This window comes from Callorhinus ursinus, unplaced genomic scaffold, assembly GCF_003265705.2.
Source record: "Callorhinus ursinus isolate GAN/ISIS: 27379988/994484 unplaced genomic scaffold, GSC_fseal_2.0 scaffold7, whole genome shotgun sequence".
Classification (NCBI taxonomy): Eukaryota; Metazoa; Chordata; class Mammalia; order Carnivora; family Otariidae; genus Callorhinus; species Callorhinus ursinus.
The window spans coordinates 67,741,933-67,755,531 of record NW_027397069.1 but is presented as its reverse complement, the minus strand read 5'-3'; the positions used below and the strand labels follow the sequence as shown (position 1 = coordinate 67,755,531).

The 13,599-nt window shown below is 39.1% G+C and overlaps 1 protein-coding gene across 7 annotated transcripts in view; it reads left to right on the top strand.

The window, feature by feature from the left end:
- MTUS2 (microtubule associated scaffold protein 2) overlaps positions 1-13,599 on the top strand; it is a 581,138-nt gene that overhangs the window by 240,158 nt on the left and 327,381 nt on the right. For 6 of the 7 annotated variants that reach the window (XM_025874487.2, XM_073894728.1, XM_073894730.1 and 3 more), the window contains one exon: positions 11,956-12,153. In XM_025874487.2, the coding sequence (XP_025730272.1) occupies positions 11,956-12,153 (198 nt within the window). The remainder of the gene's footprint in view (positions 1-11,955; positions 12,154-13,599) is intronic. The other variant, XM_073894733.1, reaches the window with a different exon arrangement.

The window sequence follows — 13,599 nt, the reverse complement described above, 5'->3', positions numbered from 1 at the left end:
GTTCTATCATATGTTACCTGTATGTTTAACTTTTTGAGGAACTACTAGATTGTTTTCCAAAGTGGCTGCACCATTTTACATTCCTACCATCCATGAATGAGGTCCCACTCTCTCCATATTCTCGCCAACAGTTGATAATGTCTGTCTTTTTGATTATAGTTATTCTAGTGAGTGTGAGGTGGTTTCTCATTATAGTTTTGTTTTGCATTTTCCTGATGGCTAAGAATATTAATGCATCTTGCCATAGGCTTATTGGCACTTTGCATATTTTCTTTGGAGAAATATCCACTCAAATCCTTGGCTTATTTTAAAATTTGGTTATTTTTCTTTTCCTGGTCAAGTTATATAGTTATTCGTATATTTTGGATACTAGAAAGCCATCGGATACATATTTTGCAAATATTTTCTCCCATTTTTAGGTTGGTTCCCCCCCCCCACTTTCTTGATAGTGTCTTTTGAATATAAAAGCTTTCACATTTTTTTCCTCAGGTGTACTGAGAATTGACATATATCACTGTATAACTTTGATGCATACAGCATGATGGTGTGGTTTACGTATATTGTGAAATGGTTGCCGCAAGAGGTTCAGCTAACATCCATCTTCTCATATAGATGCAATAAAAAGAAAAGAAAGAAGAAAGAAGAAAATATTATCTCCTTGTGATGAGAACTTTTAGGATCTACTTTCTTGGCAGCTTCCCTGATATCACACAACAGTGTTAGCTGTAGTCCTCAGGGTGTACATTATGCCCGCTAGTACTTATTTATCATATAACTGGAAGTTTGTACGTTTTGACCATCTTTCTCAAGTTCCTCCTCCCCCAGCCTCCTGCTTCTGGTAACCACGAGTCTGATCTTTTTTCTGTGAATTCATTTTGAGTTTTTTTAATTGTTTCTTTTAAGATTCTCTATATAAGTGAGATCATACAGTATTTGTCTTTCTCTGTCGGACTTATTTCACTTAGTATAATGCCTTCAAATTCCATCCAGGTTGCTGCAAATTTTCTCATTTTCTAATGGCTGAATAATATTCCAGTGTGTGTGTGTGTGTGTGTGTGTAAAATAACTTCTTTATCCATTCACCTATTGATGGATGCTTAGGTTGTTTCCTGTCTTGGCCATTGTAAATAATGCTGCTGTGAACATGGGGGTGCAGATATCTTTTTTATGTTCTTTGCCTTTGGATATATTCCCAGAAGTGGAATTGCTGGATCATTTTAATATTTTGAGAGTTCTCCATGCTGTTTTCCATAGTTGCTATGCAAATTTTCAAACCCAGCTGCAGTGCACAAGGGTTCCTTCTTCTCCACTTCCATACCAGTATTTGTCTCTTATCTTTCTGGTGATGGACATTCTAATAGGCACAAGGCACTATCTCGTGGTGCTTTTAATTTTGAAAACTTTTACTTTGGTTGAAATTCAGTTTATTTTTTTCTTTTGTTGCTTATGCTTTTTGTGTCACACATAAATTATTGCCTAATTTGAGGTCATGAAGATATATAACTATGTTTTCTTCTAAGAGTTTTATAGTTTTAGTATCTCTATTGAAGTCTCGAATCCATTTTTGAGATTTTTTTTTAATATGACAAGAGGTAGTGGTCTAACATCCTTCTTACACATATGTATACCTAGTTGTCCGATCACCATTTGTTGACAAACCATTTCTTTTCCCCCATTGCATGGACTTGGCAGCCTTGTTGAAATTCAGTTGACTATAAATGATGGGTTATTTCTGCAAACTCAATTCTCTTATATTAAGCTGTGTCTGCCCTTATGCTAGTACCACACAGCCTTGATTACTCTAGCCTTGTACTGAGTTTTGAAAATTAGACCTATGAGCCCTCTAACTTTGTATATTTTTCAAGATCATTTGGACTATTCTGTGTTTTTTTTTTAATTTCCACATGAATTTTAGGATCAGCTTGTCAGTTTCTGCAAAGAGGCCAGCTAGGATTTTGATAGGGATTACATTGATCTGTAGATCAGTTTGGGGAGTAGTGCCATTTTAACAACGGTGAGTGTTCTAATCCATGAACATAGAATGTTTTCCACTTGTTTGTGTATTCTCTAATTTATTTTAATAAATTTGCAGTTTACAGAGAATAAGCTTTACACTTTGTTTGTTAAGTTTATTCCTGGTATAGCCACCTTGAAAATATAGATGAACCCTCAAATTTGTTCAGATTCCCGTTTAGTATTAGGAAAATATTCAGGTAATTTGGATTTATAGTAAACCAAAATGAAATACTATAGAGTAGCCTTTTCATGAAATAGCTTTATAGTCTAGAAGCAGTGCATTTCATACTTTCAAGCACGCTGGTATAAGTAAAATTCATACAAAGCAAAACCCCCAAAACGTCTACCTTGGTTCTCACACACAGTTGACCCTTGAACAATGTGAGGGTTAGGAGCACCAATTCCCCTGTGCAGTCAAAAATCTGCGTGTAACTTTTGTCTCCCCAAATACTTTATTACTGATAGCTGTTAACCTGAAGCCTTACTATTGACCAGAAGCCAGCATACAGTTGATTACCACATATTTTGTATATGTATTATGTACTGTATTCTTACAATAGAATAAGCTAGAGAAAAGGAAATGTTATTAAGAAAATCATAAGGAAGAGAAAATACTTTTACAATACTGTACTGTATTTATTGGAAAAAAGAAAACACGTATAAGTGTATCCATACAGTTCAAACCTCTACTGTTTAAAGGTCAACTATAATTGGAACTTTACCAGGGAGGTGATTGTATAGCTACCTTAGACAATGAAATAGAAAGCTCTCATTTGCTTCTCTTTCCTAGTGGAGATTGATAATGGCACAAACATACTTCAAGAGGGTGTAAAAAGCTTTATTATCTACATATTTCATGTTTCTGGGGAGAGCAGAACAGGTCTTCCAAGGAAGTCCAAATGGCTTGAAAGAAAGCAAGGAAAGGAGATTCACTTGGAGTTGTTTTTGTGGGTAGGGAGTGGGGTATGGGTGATTGTTCTGTACTCAGGCAGATGTTGGAGTGGTTTGACTTTCCCACAGGTGCCAAGAGGGGAACACCACACTTGCTTGTGAGCTTTCTCAGATGGGAAGAGTCAGAGAGCCCTGATGTTTGATGACTAAAATGTGCTATATTTAATTGAATTTGAACTTATTTAGTAAGCCATTATAGTGCTCTATGAAGCTTGCAGCCTAAGGTCATTAAGGAAGGTAAAAGGTCCAGTGAATGCCTTGTTCAAGAGCCCAGTGTTGTGTATTCTGAGAAGTGAAATGATTGCCTTGTTCGTGATCAGTAATGTTTGGAACTCCAAAAGCGGATAAGGACTGTCATGGTGAGAGCTTGTATTGTGGCTGTAGGGAGTGTAGAAACATGTGTGACCTAAATTTTATTGTTTGGGTCTCTGTAGCACAAAATGATTCTCAAACTTTTTTTTTTTCCTAATCTTAACACAACCCTGAATAAGGAATTATTGCTGCCACTGGCTGGACCAGACAGCCAGGCCAATGGCAATGGCCCAAGAGTGTAAAAACATGGGGATGGGACTGACTTGGGCCAGAGCATCCAGTATTAGATGATGCTTTGAAGTTTGTCTAATTGTGGGACGCTTGGGTTGCATCCTTTTCAGGAACATCTCAGCTACGGGATGAAAACAGCAGCTCTCAATGAGCTCCATCATGTGTGACGGTTATGGTTCCAACCATATAAAGTGCATAAACTCCTATTGTTGTTCATCAGTTGATCCTAACGGGCTCCACAGGTAGCCAGTGGGTCTGGGAAAAGAGTGATGTCCTCTGGCACTGTGACATCAGGCAAGGGACTGAGGACAGGGAGACCACCCCCTTCTGCAGGTGGGCTATGCCGTAGGGCCCAGGTTTGGTTCCATCCTGTGGCAAGAAGTCCAGGCTACCTCTGCTGAGTTTGTGAGTTTGTGGGATGCTACTTTTATAACCTACGGCATATTGGGGACCTTGGTACGCAGGGTCACAGGTTCAGGGCAGACGAGAGCTTTACTTTTCAGGAGAGACCAGCAGGGGCCCAGCCAGTGCCACTCCAATACGGTATATTGCAGGGCCAAGGAGGTCGGTTTCTTAGAGTAGAAGCCTATGAGCAACTTATAACCATTATTGGTAGTCTAGAAACTCCAGAAGGCATGAGAGAGGTTGCTAAAGCCTCTTCAGAGAGAGTGTCTCTGAGGGCAGTAATGGAAGTCTGTGTTGATTGCAATTTGGACAGATTCTAGAGCCTTTCATTGGAGGGGATCCCATGAAAGGTGAGCCACTTTGCAAGTAACAGCATAAATGGGCTTACGTATAGTTTGCAAATGAAGAATATTTTGTCTCCTGAACCCAAAGGAGTCTAAAAGACCCCGGGCTTCTTTTAATATTTTGGATATTGAGAGAATCACTGTTTCTTGACAGTATCAGGGACAGAGTACCCCACAGCTTACCAAATAATTGGTAGGAATTTAACTAAGGTGGCAGGGCCTTGTACAACTTTGTGTTAGGCAGTGGCCCATCCGTTTTTTATGGGCGTCTTTGTATTTGTATGTCCTGAATAAGTTTGTCATATAAATGCCCTCAAAGGAAGATGTCGTCATTGTAATGTCAGACCTATGCTCCTGGAGAACAGTGGATCCAGTCAAGATCTAGCCCACAAAGATTTTGTGGGTAGCCGCTCTGTAAAGGTGTTTTGTGTCCCTTCAGGAAGTGAGGGGAAAACTGTGACTGAGGGACTAAGAATGGGCCAGATTGTCTTGTTAAATGAGCAGTAGGGGTCTTGTAGTAATGTGCTTCAGTTCTTGCAGGCCTTGCTTTAATGTATAGCCCAGTCCTATTAACTGCTTTAACCGGAGGTATGGTCTGTAGGGTCCCATTTTGTCAAGCCAAGTTTTTTATGTGTCAAAACTTTAATTTTCTCTAAATTTATTAATCACAGAGTGTTCATATCCACTAGGGGATATTTTAGGGCAATGGATGCTCTGACTCTGCGAAATTGAGGCAAGATGATAATTCTCATGGTTAAGATGAAGCATATCTATGTTTCTTTTATTTCTCGTTCAGTAACTCCCTTAAGATTATGGAATATTATAGGGGATATAGTATTTAAATTTAATGAGATCCCCAGGTATAACTATAGTTTGAGCCCCAGTATTGATTAAAGTCATAAAGGTGTTCAATTAGTACATTTAAGGAGATGTTAAGATTCATTCAGAAGCTACATTATAGATACACGAAAGTCAGTACCCTTTTTATCTTTTGGTGTATAAATTCTTTTAGGAAATTTTCGATTTCCAATTGGGTCCAACTGTAGACCTCTGTTTCAGTTTTTTGTTTATTCTGCCAAATCCAGCTTCTTCCCTTCTCCTTCCTCCACCCCTGTATTCCTTTTTTTCCCTTGTTGATTTTACTGGGGGTTCTCTCTACTCCTCTTATATTTGTAGATTTCACACACCCCCCCGGAGAGCTCCCCATCAGTATCATCAGGGTTGGAGACCTCTCCCATGACAATGTTACTTTATATGACTTAAGGACCCCAGGCTTAAGGAGGATTTGAGTTAACCCCTTTTGCTATGCTATAGAGATGCCATGGGTGTTTTTCTCTATAACTCCGAGGATCAGGATTTTTGTTGGGACAGAGGCATAGACAGCAGCAGCAACAGAGATATTTAAGGGGCCTGCACAGCCATTTGCTTTTAGGAGTGCAGACCTCAGCACTTCACATACTGCTTTTTCTGTTTTTTTTGTGTGTGTTTTTTCCTCTAATGACTGCTTTTTCATGAGTGATCACCCAGGGGACCTGTATGAGGCAAAAGGTAAGTCTTTCCCCTGAGCCTGGCATTCGTTACAACTGCATTTTAAGACATAGGTGCAGGACCCCTAGGCCACACTAAGGACCCCACCCCAATCACATTTCTGTCTCTGAACAACCAATTAATTATTGAAACTTCCAACATGGGTCAGGTTAATCTATGACAGAGGCTGTGTCGGACTCACTAATGCAGAGCAGAGCAGCACAGCTCAAAGCATGAGCTAGCCATCAAGCAGCAGCTCCAAGGCTGTGCTTTCCTTCTTTCCTGTTTTTTTTTTTAAGATTTATTTATTTATTTTAGAGAGAGACAGCACACGAGCAGGAGGGGCAGAGGGAGAGGGAAAGAGAAACTCAAGCAGATTCTGCCTGCAGCACAGAGTCCAACGTGGAACTCGATCTCATGACCTGAGCCAATACCAAGAGTCGGATGCTTAACCAATCACACCACCCAGGTGCCCCAGTGTGTGTTTTCTATTAGACAGCAGAGTCAGCTAGCAAGCAAAACACGAAGAAAGGCTCCCCGTAATGGGGGTCACTGTCTCAGCATCCTGGTCATACCACCTATTGTTTTGGTCACCCTGAAGAGATAGGAGGGACCTCCACCCAAAATTTGGTTTGGATGTCAAGACCGATGATGCCATACACAAAGCATGTTATGAGGGAGTTTATTACTCACATAACTGAGGTGTCTGGGGAGAACAGTGCAGGCCTCTCGAATACATATGAAATGACGAGAGAGAACAAGAGAAGGTCACTGATTCACCTTACTTTATTGTTGTCAGGGGTGGGGGGAGGTGAAGTTCTCGTGCATGTGGGAAAGGGTTTGTGTAGTTTGACTTGCCTGCCAGTGCCAAAGGAGGCTGTCCTGGGCTTTCGTATCAGCTTTTCTAGATATGTGGGCAGTGTAAAAGGAGGTGTGGGGTTTGAAACCTGATAGCTGTTAGCAGTCAAGCATAAAAAAAAAGGGGGGGAGTCCAACCCTTTACTACATTTCCTAAATGTTTTATTTTGTTGATGATATTGTAAATGAAACTTTATTAATTTCATTTTTGGATTAGTTATTGCAAGTATATAGAAATACAATTGATTTTTGTATATTGAACTCATTTATTACAAGGTTTTAGTAGATTTCATAGGGTTTTCTATATACAAGATTGTGTGATCTACAGATGGAGAAAGTTTTGCTTCTTGTTTCCAGTCTGCAAGCCTTTTAATTTTCTTGCCCAATTGTCCTGACTTGAACCTTCCATGAAATATTGAGTAGCAGTGATGAGAGCAAACTGCCTTGCCTTGTTCCTGATCTATGGGGGAAGGAGTCATTCTTTTTCCATTGAGTATGATGTTAGCTATGGATTTTTTTCCCTCCCCTTATCAAATTGAGGACATTTTTCTATTCATGAAATGCTCTTGGAAGTTGTCAAGTGATTTTTCTGCATATATTGAGATGATCATGTGGTTTTTCTTTGTTTTGTTCATATGACATAGTACATTGATTTCCATGTTATACCACTCTTAAATTCTAGGGATAAATCTCACTTTGTTATGGTATGTAATACTTTTTATATGTGGCTGATTTCAGTTTGCGATATTTTGGTGAGAATTTTGCATCTGTAAGGGTTTTCTTTTTCTTCGTGATATGTTTGGTTTGGTTATCAAGTAACACTGGCCTCATAGAATGAGTATGGAAGTGTTTCTCTCTCTTCCTCCCTCACCCCCTGGAATAATTTGTGAAGAACTGGTATAAATTCTTTAAATGCTTGATAGAATTCTCTATTAATGATATTTTGGCCTGGGCTTTTCTTTGTAGGAAGTTTTTGGATTACTAATTCAATTTCTTTGTTGTAAGTATATTCAGATTTTCCATTTCCTTTTTTTTTTCATTTGTGTTTTCCTGGAACATGTTCATTTCACTAGGTTGTTCATAATAGTCCCTTATAATTCTTTCTACTTTTGTAAGATTAGTAGTGATGTCCCCTCTTTCATTCCTCATTTAACAAATTGAGTCTTCTCTCCTTTTTTCTTGATCAGTCGTAACTAAAGGTTTGCCAACTTTGTTGATCTTTCTAAAAACCAAATTTGATTTTGTTGACTTTCTCTTTTACTTTTCCATTTTGTTATATTTATTACCATTATAGTATTCATTATTTCCTTCCTTCTACTTATGTTTGGTTTGCTCTTCTTTCTTCGGTGTCTTTAGATGGAAGATTACTTTATTGATGTGACATCTTTCTTCATTTTTAATGTGGACATTTGTTCTTATGGCCTATCTCTACCTTTGGGCAAACCTCTTAGTTATGACTCTGCTGGGGGGTGTGGCAGGGACACTGGTCTGCTTCTCTAGGAGTGGCAATCCTGATTTACAGGTGGCTGCTAGGCAGGGTCAGTAGCTTCTGTTCTTCTCCCTTTACCTCTCCTGATATTGAACCTCTAGCCTACAAGTGAGCCAGGGCAACAGTGATTAGGGCCCCAGTATTTTTGGCCTGCTGTCCCTGGGGTAGTGCCTCTGCCCTCTTACTTGGGGCTGGGTGAAGGGAGAGTCTTCCTGACCTCTTGGCCTCTTGCTTGCATGTAATTTAGTTTCTGTAACATGGACCTGGGGGGAGGGCATAGGGATTGGGAAATGATGGTGGCCCGCCTCTCGCAGTGAGATATGGTAGTTCTTGAGCAGAGGGAGAGGAATCCTCTTGCCTTGGTCCCAGCCACCTAGAGTAGAGCTTTCATCATGCTGAGATGGACAGGGTTGCAGAGGAGGAAAGGAGTGGGTCATGCTCAAGTGCCATCCAGTCTGACTATTCTTACTGGGATTTAGTAGATTTTCATTTATAAATGTTTATTTGCTGTATGCCCTTAGAACAATTTCTAGAAACTTTAAATGATTGTTGTTTTTTAAAAATGATTTTTACTAATTATGGTTGGTTTACTGGAGAAAGTGTCCATGAAGCTCCTTGTGCCATCATTGTGGAAGATGTCTCTCTTATGTGTCTGCTCAGTTTTATTTAACATTAATTGTTATCATTTGTTTATTGAGGACTTACTATACACTTTGATATGCTATTTCCATCAAAGTCTATTCTTGAATAGTCCAAGGACACTACATACTTGAAAAAATAGATTCTTCTGACATGCTGCACTTGAGAAATAGTAAAGAGTGCACATTTTTATAAGTAAATTCCTTTTATGAGAAACTAAGATTAAATTAAGGCACATTCAGTCAGAACAGCTGAATGTAATGCTGAAGCATACCTTTCGCAGGCTGATATGGCATCTTTGACGTTTTCACCCCAAAGTATGCTCCATGGACTACCTGAGTAAGAATCACAGAGGTGCTTTTTTAGAAAGCAGAGTTTAGAGCCCTATTCCAGCCTAGTTCTCATGCAGAGAGACCAGTGGAGGTGTTCAACCCACACAACAGGCTATATTAATGTTATGCAAGCTTGGCTACTGTAGACTTCAGCTAAATTTGACTGAATAATTTGTCAAAACCACTGTGCTAGGCACGGATAGTTTCCAAAGAATGAGAACTGTTCTTCCAAACCCTGAAGGTATGTAAACTATTTGTGAGATGTATCTGGTAGGAGGTGAGACCACTGGATAGTAACTTGATGTATGGATTATATTAAATTTAGAAAAAATTATGTACACAGAGAGTTGGTGTAAGACATACTCCCACAAGTAGCCTACACCCACATACACTCACAACATGTGCCTTTATTCAAAGGGAAAGATGAACTAAGGGAAAGTGAAAGCCCAGAACTCACTTAGAGACCTACTTCGTGTCTACTTGGGATCCTGTGTTGTTGAGTTCCCTCTCTGCATGTTCATGCTACCTTTCTACCTATGACATGAACAATCCTTAAATATAGGTAAGGGTAGAATAGGATAAATTCCTCTTTGAACATTTTCAGTGCCTTTATTGTCTTATGTAATGATTTAATAAACTTAGTTTTCATTTTTTAAAGGAATTTATTTATTTAGCTAGTTAGTTATTTTAGAGAAAGAGTACACACATGCAAGTTCCTAAGCAGGGGGACAGGTAGAGGGAGAGGCAAAGAATCTTGAGCAGATTCTGCATTGAGCGTGGAGCTCAATCCCACTACCGTGAGATCATGAGCCTGAGCCAAAATCAAGAGTTGGGTGGATGCTCAACTGACTGAGCCACCCAGGAGTATCTGGTTTTCATTCTTAAATGAATATTAAATGAATGTTTATTACATGCCAAGGTGTTCTGTTAGGAATTCTGACCTTTCCTTCATTCTGAAATATGGGTTTCTTTACTCAGAAAAAAACCCATTTATTCATATTCTTCTCACTTGATTTTGTGTAATCTTAAATCAGTTATTGATTAACTGGGTTGGGAAAGAGATTATACTCTTTCCCTCTATAACTGAAATTAGTATCAAAACATGATGGATTTAGTGTATACTTATTATTGAAATCACATCTGATTTTTTAGCAACTGTTTTACAGGCGTTATCCACAATTGCTTTAGTTTAAATTTATTGTGAAAATGTATCTGATTTACGGGGACGTTTTCATTGTTCTGGGGATATCATCTCAGAGTATGCGAAATGATAGAACAACAATTGAAGGCATTGACCTGACATTTAATTGCTGATACAGAAGGGCCATTACTACTTATTAAACAGTGATTATTTCTCATCATATTTGAACATTTTTTTTCCCCAAGCAGGACAGAACTGAATTGGGAATATTGCAGCTCCAGATCCCTGTTCCCTCTTCCCTCTGCACTCACCTGATTCCTCCTCCTCCTAGTCCTGACCCAGAAATCAGGAAGCCATAGTTTGTACATATTCTGCTTTCATTTGGATGTACAACTGGCTACAGCCTCACTCTTAGGGGGAGCTCCTAGTAGAGGAAGAGGCACCACTGAACCAGATTGGCATCTGTTGGTTCTCCACAGATTTCCATACATAGATTTATTTCTAATGTAGATTCTTCATTGATTTTTAGACACAAAATTTTTAAATTTTTTTTATTACTAGTCTGAAACCTGGTTAATCTTTCAGTAGATAATAAGGACTGAGGAGCATTGCTGAAGGATCTGTATATAATAAGCACTCACAGTAAATATGGCAGGTGAAAGTTCTAAATGGCTTCACTAGGACAATTATACAGAATATTAGGACTTCTGGCCCCTTTTCCTTTTAAGGAATATTAAAGAGCATTTGTGTGTGATAACATCCTGGTTCTATCTGATATTGAAAGCCTTCTTATAGTGTGGAGATGATCATTGTAGTGGCCATGAACAGAGCCTGGTTCAGATATCATCATGCTGAGATGGTGGGTTTATAGCATAATGTTTTGTTCTTTCAAAATTAGCTGGCTTTGCACATATCTGGGAACTAATTTTGAAATTTAGTTTATTTTTTTAATTTTAGTTTAACATAAAACCAGATCATGGAGAAAGGAAAAAAAAACCTAGCATTAATTGGAGCACCTATAAAGTTCTGTTACAAGCAATAATATTTATATTAGACCTTTGAGGCCAGTTTTATCATCGCAGTCCTTCCATGGGAGGAAACTGTAGTTCTAAAGTGTTGGGTCAAGTTTCTGAGGTTACACAGCTAGTAAATGACAGAGACTGGATTTCGCCCTGGCCAGCTCCACAGTTTGTGCCCACCTCATTCCTACAACCAACAGAATGTTAGCAAACGATTCTTTGTACATACTTGCATGAATTATCACATACTGTTTAAAATTGCTGATGAATTATTTGCCACAAGGGCCCTTTGCCCACTGCATGTCAGATTTTAAGGTGTATGTCTATTTCACAATTCTAGAGTAACGTGCAATAGTAAGTGTTCATTCCATTCAGCTTCCTAAGCACTGTATACCTACCTTTATTTATGGTCATATAATAGGACTAGTTGTCTGTTCTTGTCTCATCTGCCCCGCTGCCTCTCCTCTTATTTGAATTCTCTGAAACCCCCAGCCCACTGTGAGGGGCCTTTCTCATAAAGATGTGTTTGTGAATGTGCTAAAGCACACCCTGCAAGATTGATTGTGGCCTGTTTATGATAGAGCTAGATTAATATTCGTAGTCCATGTATTCTCTATCTTGTCAACCGATCTTTTTTTTTTTTTTTTTTTTTTTTTGTTGTTGTTGTTGTTGTTGTTTTCGTTCCTTATAGCAGATTTAAAGAAAGCCTCCGGTTCAAATGCTGCAAAATCCAATCTACCCAAATCTGGACTTCGTCCTCCCGGATACTCGCGTCTCCCGGCAGCCAAGCTAGCGGCGTTTGGCTTTGTGCGGAGCTCCAGCGTGTCCTCGGTCTCCAGCACCCAGTCGGCGGACAGCGCACAGCCGGAGCAGAGCCGGCTGGCCAACCGTAAGTGGGCGGGGCCGGCGTGCGCTACTCCCCTGCGGGATACGCCCCTCGGGCCACACTGGGCCAGGTAGATCAGCATGCGGGTGTAATAGTTTCATTCCTTTGTGTATGAAAGATTTGATTTGACTACTTTAATCTGCCATTCTTAGGACTTTAGAAAAGAATCTACTGAAGAAAAAAAAGCCTGTTTGGCCTTATCATTTTTCAGTTATGAGGAGCTAACATGCTAGAAAAAGATGTTGAAATATAGAAAATGACTTATCCAGGGACTGACTCCAGGAGCCCTTTGCTCCATGGATTCTATGTAAGAAGTCAAAGAAAGATCCAAAACAGGTGTTACATGAAACATGTATTAAATAGTGGTGGTGAGAATCTTTTTAGTTACCTGGGATTACCTGTAATGCCTTGATTTTGATGGAACATTTGGTTGGATTTCTAAAAGTTAACCAAATGATATTGAAAATAAAAGAAAACACAGCTGAACTTCTTCAGCTTTGTGTCCAGAAAGGTCCCCATTAGTTGAATGAGGCTACTCTAGGCCTGGTTCCCGAGACTGATGTTATAAACTATATTTTATAAAGTCTGAATTAATAGTCTCAGAGTAAGTCACAAACAGCCACTGTTTCTAAAGAAGATCTGGAGGCTGCCCCATTTGGCTGTGCCTTTGATGACCAAAACCCATCTCAGCCTGTCAACTTCAAAGTCATTGTTATTGGATCTGAAGCCTTGACATCTCAGATGTTGGTTAGCAAGAACTTGCCGGAAGGCCAGGAAAGTCTTAGAGGTTTTCATGTGCAGGGCTGTTTGGAAGGGATTACAACAGTTGAATCAGGCTAAAGTAGTAAGGGAAAGAGATAGCAGGATGGGGTTTGGGGGGGAGAGTTTGAGAATGAGATTGATTCATATATATTTTTTTTAATTTCCTTTCTCTGAGCTTGCTCTTTATCCTTTCTTGGGTTTAGAGAGCTGATGTGCAGTACATTTGTACTTTTACAGTTCTAAATTTTGGTCTACCTAGTTATTCCTCAAAGTAGTACATTACATTTTCCTTTATCTTGATGTGTTTGTAAGCAGTTTTTGAGAGGTTTTTGCTCACTTGGTTTCCTAAAGGTGCTGCATCTCTGAACTACTTTCACACAGGATTCATGTTAGGAATACCATTGTCATTATGGATTCCATCATGGCACAGTAGATGTATCAAAATCTGAAATGTGAATATAATAAAGAACTATTTGCAAATGTGGAACTCCTATTTTTAGATATGTGTGTGCATATTGACAGTCTGAAGATTTTTAATATAGGGGCAGCTATTTGTCATAGTTTTTAGTAGTAAAATTCCCAGTGGCATGTTTCTCTTTTAGAGGGAGCACGAGAGTGACAAAAAAAAAATTAAAAATCTCACATAGTATATATCTTTCCAAGGAAGATGCTAAAGCCTTGATTTCT